Below are 6,048 nucleotides of genomic sequence, written 5' to 3' on the forward strand. Positions count from 1 at the left end.
TACTGATTTTCTCATCCTCCGATTTATAGGCTACTTATCAATCCTGTTTTTATCATCATTATAATTTAAAAAATGAATAAATTCAGAACAGGATTATAATATAATTCTATTTTAAATAAGACAAATATTTTTCTCTACAACAACAACAGTAGTGTTTACAACAGCAAAACCACCATACCCTGTAAACTCAATAATAATAATAGGCCTAATTTAATTCCATTTCTATTTTCAGAGTGATTAAGATGTGCAAAGAACTATTTATTTAACTTTTAAACTTAAAATGGTTTCTTTTTCAAAACTGCGTCACGGCAATTGCTGCTATCAATACAGAAGCATCCGTTTCGATACATGTCTCAGCAAGGAGCACAGACCTATTAAAAGCCGTGCGCCATGTGCCCCTTTTATACTTTGAGCACCTGCCCCTCCAAAGGTCTCTGCACTGCCCTGAATAAACATGTGAATGTTGTAAAACGCATGCATGAAGTTGAATGCAGATCTGTGACGTGAAAGGAATCAGTTATCGAATTTGTCAGGGAGCGTTTTGTGACATACAATTTCCTTAAAATAAAGGGGGGCTTTGTTCTCATCAACTAAAATCGTGGTATGGCATATTACACTTGTAACCTAATATATTACGCAACAACAATATACTTCCAAAATAACTAATCCATGCCTTTGGAGTATTTCCATCAGCAATCATAAGCTTGTTATCATTCCTAGTTGCAGATTGAATTGTGGGAAAGCGGGATTGGAAATACTTGAAATACTATAACTTGAATTTGGCGCTAAGACGAATTCTCTGCGCAAAGACTGTGTCAATGTTCAGTACCTGTTTCTATGCCTGGGATGCGACTGGTGTTGAACATGCGCTCATATTGGGACGAGCACATAGGGATGGTGTTTTGAAGCATAAGCTGCGAAGCAGAGAGGAAGAAGTCAAATAAAAGATGGAAGGAGGAACTGGTGATAAACAACACTAACAGATGAGAAAAGGGTCACAAATCACTACTTGACGCTCTGGAGAGAGAACTACGCAATCATTAGGATATAAGAAGACTGACTGGGGTCCTAGTCAGAAAAATGATGTTATGTGAAATAAAAGAAAGGAAATGGAATGAACGGAGAGGAATTTTAAGCAGCACAGCACAGCCCTGTGTCACCAGCTGGTCATTACAAGGTCATTGCATTATTGTGCATAAGAACAAACTGTCAATGGAACTGCCAATGAAAATATACAATAACATGTCTATTATACATTACTAATCAAAATTAACTGATGACACATGACCAGTGGAGTAGGCAGAAGTTGGTCTATGGTGCACAGACTTGCTATTCTTACCCGTCTCCTGGCCTGGGATGCGGCATGTATTAAATAGCCGCTCCCACTGGGCAGAACAGAGTGGAACACTGTTCATTAGTGCAAAAAGCTGCACCATTTTGACCATATGATCAGGAGGCATGAAATATAGAAACATTCACAGAATTAGAGATCAATCTCCTTAGTAACAGGCCTAAGGTTAGTTAGGGCTAATTAATTTTTTTGTAATAGAGGGAGGTTATTACAAATTATGTTATAGTAGAAGTTATTACAGTGTTGAGCCATTATAGGAGTAGTAATTTACAGATAATGTACTTACCCCCTTGTCATCCAAGATCTTTCTTTCTTCAGTCATAAGAAATTATGTTTTTTGAGGAAAACATTTCAGGATTTCTCTCCATATAATGGACTTCTATGGTGCCCCCGAGTTTGAACTTCCAAAATGCAGTTTAAATGCAGCTTCAAAGGGCTCTAAAAAGGCCTGGGCGATAAAACGGTATAGATATTTATCGACGGTACACCTTCTTCGATATTGATAGAAAAATTGTTCGATATAGCGCACAATATAGGCACGTACTATGAGTGACGCAGACAGCACACACAAACACGAACACGAACACATGCTGAAATGAGTGCTGTGCCTGCCTGTGATGAGGAGATTGTGAATAAAGAATTAATATTAGTCGAATTTAAAATAAACATTTGCATTTGAATGTTAGGAGTGCATCAGGGAGCATCATCAGTAGGGTGCAAGATGCGGTGATGATGATGTAAGTGACATTGCATTTTAATGTTTTGTTAGTCTAGCCCACGAGACGCGCCGCTGCTGCGTTATTCATTCAAAATATTAGAGAAATATAGAAGCTCAATGCAGAGAAGATCTTGAATGGGTTAAAACCGAAACCAAGCCATTCACACAGAACGCATATTCAGCGCATTTTTTTATATACTTTTTAACCTCAAACGCTCGTCTTGTCTAGCTCTGAGTGTACTCTGTATTCTGGTTCATGACAGTTAGGGTGTGTCTAAAAACTCAAATGTCATTTTCTACTCTAACTTCAAAATCATCATACATTGCTGCAGAAGTACCGACCCAGTGTTCACAAAGTGAACATGCAAAGAAGATCAAACGCCCTTTACAAAAAACAGCAAAACCGCGATGTAGGACGATTTTGAAGTTGGAGGAGAAAATGAGATGGGAGTTTTTCGACATATCCTAACGTGAACCGGAATACACAGAGTTCACGCAGAGCTAGACAAGATGAGCGTTTGATGTTAAAAAGTATATAAATTGTAAATTTCTTTACAAAATAACCAATCGTTTCGCTAGATAAGACCCTTCTTCCTCGGCTGGGATCGTTTAGAGCCCTTTGAAGCTGCATTTAAACTGCATTTTGGAAGTTCAAACTCGGGGGCACCATAGAAGTCCATTAAATGGAGAGAAATCCTGAAAAGTTTTCCTCAAAAAACATAATTTCTTTACAACTGAAGAAAGAAAGACATGAACATCTTGGATGACAAGGGGGTGAGTACATTATCTGTAAATTTTTGTTCTGGAAGTGAACTACTCCTTTAAAGTCTAAAGCTGTAACTCTTTTTTTACTACTTTGTTATGAGACAAAATGGTAAAGAGACTCACAAACTTACAAAAAACTTGGTTTACTTACAAAAACTAGCTGATTAAAACAACATTTTATAGACTATTTATTTTATAGTAAAGATGCAGTAGAAATATAGTAGCTTGTCTAACCGGCTTGATTTGAGCCCGGTCCAGCTTCCTCCTGTAAAGCATGATTGCATGAATGATGTTGCCGGCTCTTGCTGCTTGCAGATGTGTAGGAAAGGCATAAAGAAAGTCCTGTTCAGAAGAAAAAAGTTTCAGAAACCAAGAATGTTTAATCTAATTGAGACCAAACAAAAATATGATCTAGTAGTCAAACTCTGCATACTGCTACAAAGTATGCTGCTAAAATGATCTAGTAGACTATAATATATCTAGGTACTATACTGCACCTAGTGGCTGCACACGCATATGGAGCTGGCAAGTACTATTTACCATTACGTAATAGTTGCTGTTAACCATGATTGGCCCACGACCTCTCAAGTAGATATATTCTTCCCACCAGTCACTGACCTGAAACCCACAGGGATGCAAACTCAGAGGTGAAAAGGATAAAACAGTCACAGCGTCACTCCTGTTAAACAGTAAATTTCCAGGATCCCATCATGTACAGTGGGTCCCCTGGACTGGAGTTGAACACCACTGTTTACAGTGTCCTTGTTACATGTTACACGTACTTACTATAGTAATAACAGTAAATTATGCATAATTACATGCAACTAACCCAAGACCAAACCCTATTTCTAACCCTAATCCTATTATTTTTTGTGGAAGCCACAATTATTTTTTTCAGGATTCTTTAAAGGGGGGGTACAACGCTGTTTCATGCATTCAGAGTTGTTTACACTGTTAAAGAGTCAGATTCTCATGCTAAGCATGGACAAAATTTCAAAAAACTATTTGGACGTATGATGGAGTATTTCTGTGCTAAAAATCTTACTTCCGGGTTCGTACAAGTTTCAGAGAGTTATTTTCGATTGTGGCTCTTCATGACGTAGATGAGGGTGGAACTCCTTATATGGGCATTTCTCCCGGAAGAGCACGCCCGCGCACACATCGACAAATCGAGAGCAAGAGCGCGCCCATCAACGCACTTTATTCAGCAGCGCTGCATGGGACTCGCTCGGGAAGAATGTCTCTAAAGAAGTGTGTTTTTGGTGGTAAGGGAAAGATAACTGTTCAGCTTCCTAAAGAACCCAACATTATGTAAACAGTGGATGCAGTTTGTTTTTCCAGAGCAGCAACGCAGTTTCACAAGTGTGTTTTGTTGACGAACGTTTTATAAACAAGGTCCAGTTCCGTGCTGAATTAGCACATCGTTTGATACTGAAAGATGGAGCCGTCCCAGCTATAAAAGATCCCGGTCATGATTCAGAACTGCAGACGGTAAGTGAAACATAGATGGTTGCTAGGTCAAAAATGTCCACCACCATGATCTTTTGGTCTCTAGATGTGGCTCAAGTCCTTGGTTCAATGCAAATCTATGGGAGTTTTTCACCGTTTTTATCGTCCAGGTCTGGGCATTTAGAACAATAACTGCAAACCTCTCTCATAATGTGAGGAATATTCCCCACAATATAGTTTAATACTTAGGAGGTTAAGGTTTGTTCAGATCACTATTCTCTAGTAAACTCTACTAATAAAAGTTCTTCAACGCTTCTTTAAAACCTCGAAGTGAAGACCCATTTTAGTGACCATAGTCTCAAGTGGTGAAATGGAAAAAAAAGGTCTCAAGATGCGTTTTTAAAAAGTTGAACTTATTTTAGCATGAGCTGTGTCGTGCGAGAAACAACGCAACAGACACAAGACATGATGTTAAAAAACATCCATCTAGCACATTATATACATATAAAAACAATGAAAAAACAAAACAAAATTAAATGTAGTTTTTCGCAATGTTTCTCCATATATCTCAGGTAGCGTAATATAAATCTGTGGGATTTCTTTTTCGTCCATTTTATTATCCACCAAGTGAAAATCGTAAGTCTGGAAATTAAAGGGGGGGTACAATGCTGTTTCATGCATTCAGAGTTGTTTACACTGTTAAAGAGTTGGATTCTCATGCTAAGCACGGACAAAAGTTCAAAAAACAATTTGGACGTATGACAGAGCATTTCTGTGCTAAAAATCTTACTTCCGGGTTCGTACAAGTTTCGGAGAGTTTTTTCCGTTTGTGGCTCTTCATGACGTAGACGAGGGTGGAACTCCTTATATGGGCATTTCTCCCGAAAGAGTGCCCGCGCACGCATCGACCAGAGTGAGAGTGAGAGCGAGAGCGAGATCGCGGCCATCAACGCACTTCATCCGGCGGCAGCGCTGCATGGGACTCACTCGGGAAGAATGTCTCCAAAAGAAGTGTGTTTTTGGTTGTAAGGGAAAGATAACTTTGTTCAGCTTCCTAAAGAACCCAGCGTTATGTAAACAGTGAATACAGTTTGTTTTTCCGGGGCAGCAACAGAGTTTCAGAGGTTCACAAGTGTGTTTGCTGACGAACGTTTTATAAGAAAGACTCAGTTCGATGCTGGATTTGCACATCGTTTGATACTGAAGGATGGAGCGGTCGAGCTATAAAAGATCCCGGTCATGATTCAGAACTGTAGACGGTAAGTGAAACTGCATCAAATGTCTGTATTTTGTTGGCAGTCGGAGCTCAAGTGCTCGTCAATCTTTAGCTCCGCCCACGGCGCGCTTCCAGGAGCTCGGCTTTTGTGTTATCTCCCCTTTAAAGATAGAAAGTTTAAAAGAACAGCATTTATTTGAAAAAAAAAAATATTTGTAACAATGAACATGTCTTTACTGTCACTTTTGATCAATTTAATGCATCTCTGCTAAAAAAAAAAGTTAAAAAGAAAATACTGACCTCAAGCTTTTGAATGGTAGTGTGGATAAAATAATAAGCTTGCCATTTTAACGATTGAAAATGTATTATATTAATCTATTATATTATATATATATTATAATATACAGTAGTTGTGAAATATTTTGTCATTTTTTGTAAATATTTGTTTAACTTTGCCAAAAGGCAAGTAGTTTGCATCCCTTTGATGCATAAAGGAGAAAATATGTGACCTTGGACCACAAAACCAGTCATAAGGGTCAATTTTTTGAA

The 6,048-nt window shown here is 38.4% G+C and overlaps 1 protein-coding gene across 3 annotated transcripts in view; it reads right to left on the reverse strand.

The window, feature by feature from the left end:
• The window catches only part of cpt1aa (carnitine palmitoyltransferase 1Aa (liver)), a 24,124-nt gene that overhangs the window by 12,821 nt on the left and 5,255 nt on the right, over positions 1–6,048 (reverse strand). For all 3 annotated transcript variants that reach the window (XM_016497085.1, XM_016497086.1, XM_016497087.1), the window contains 3 exons: positions 3,375–3,452; positions 3,069–3,176; positions 830–914 (listed from right to left, as the gene is read on the reverse strand). In XM_016497085.1, coding sequence (XP_016352571.1) covers positions 830–914; positions 3,069–3,176; positions 3,375–3,452 — 271 coding nt within the window. The remainder of the gene's footprint in view (positions 1–829; positions 915–3,068; positions 3,177–3,374; positions 3,453–6,048) is intronic.

Source organism: Sinocyclocheilus anshuiensis, unplaced genomic scaffold (assembly GCF_001515605.1).
Source record: "Sinocyclocheilus anshuiensis isolate Anshui unplaced genomic scaffold, SAMN03320099.WGS_v1.1 scaffold502, whole genome shotgun sequence".
Classification (NCBI taxonomy): Eukaryota; Metazoa; Chordata; class Actinopteri; order Cypriniformes; family Cyprinidae; genus Sinocyclocheilus; species Sinocyclocheilus anshuiensis.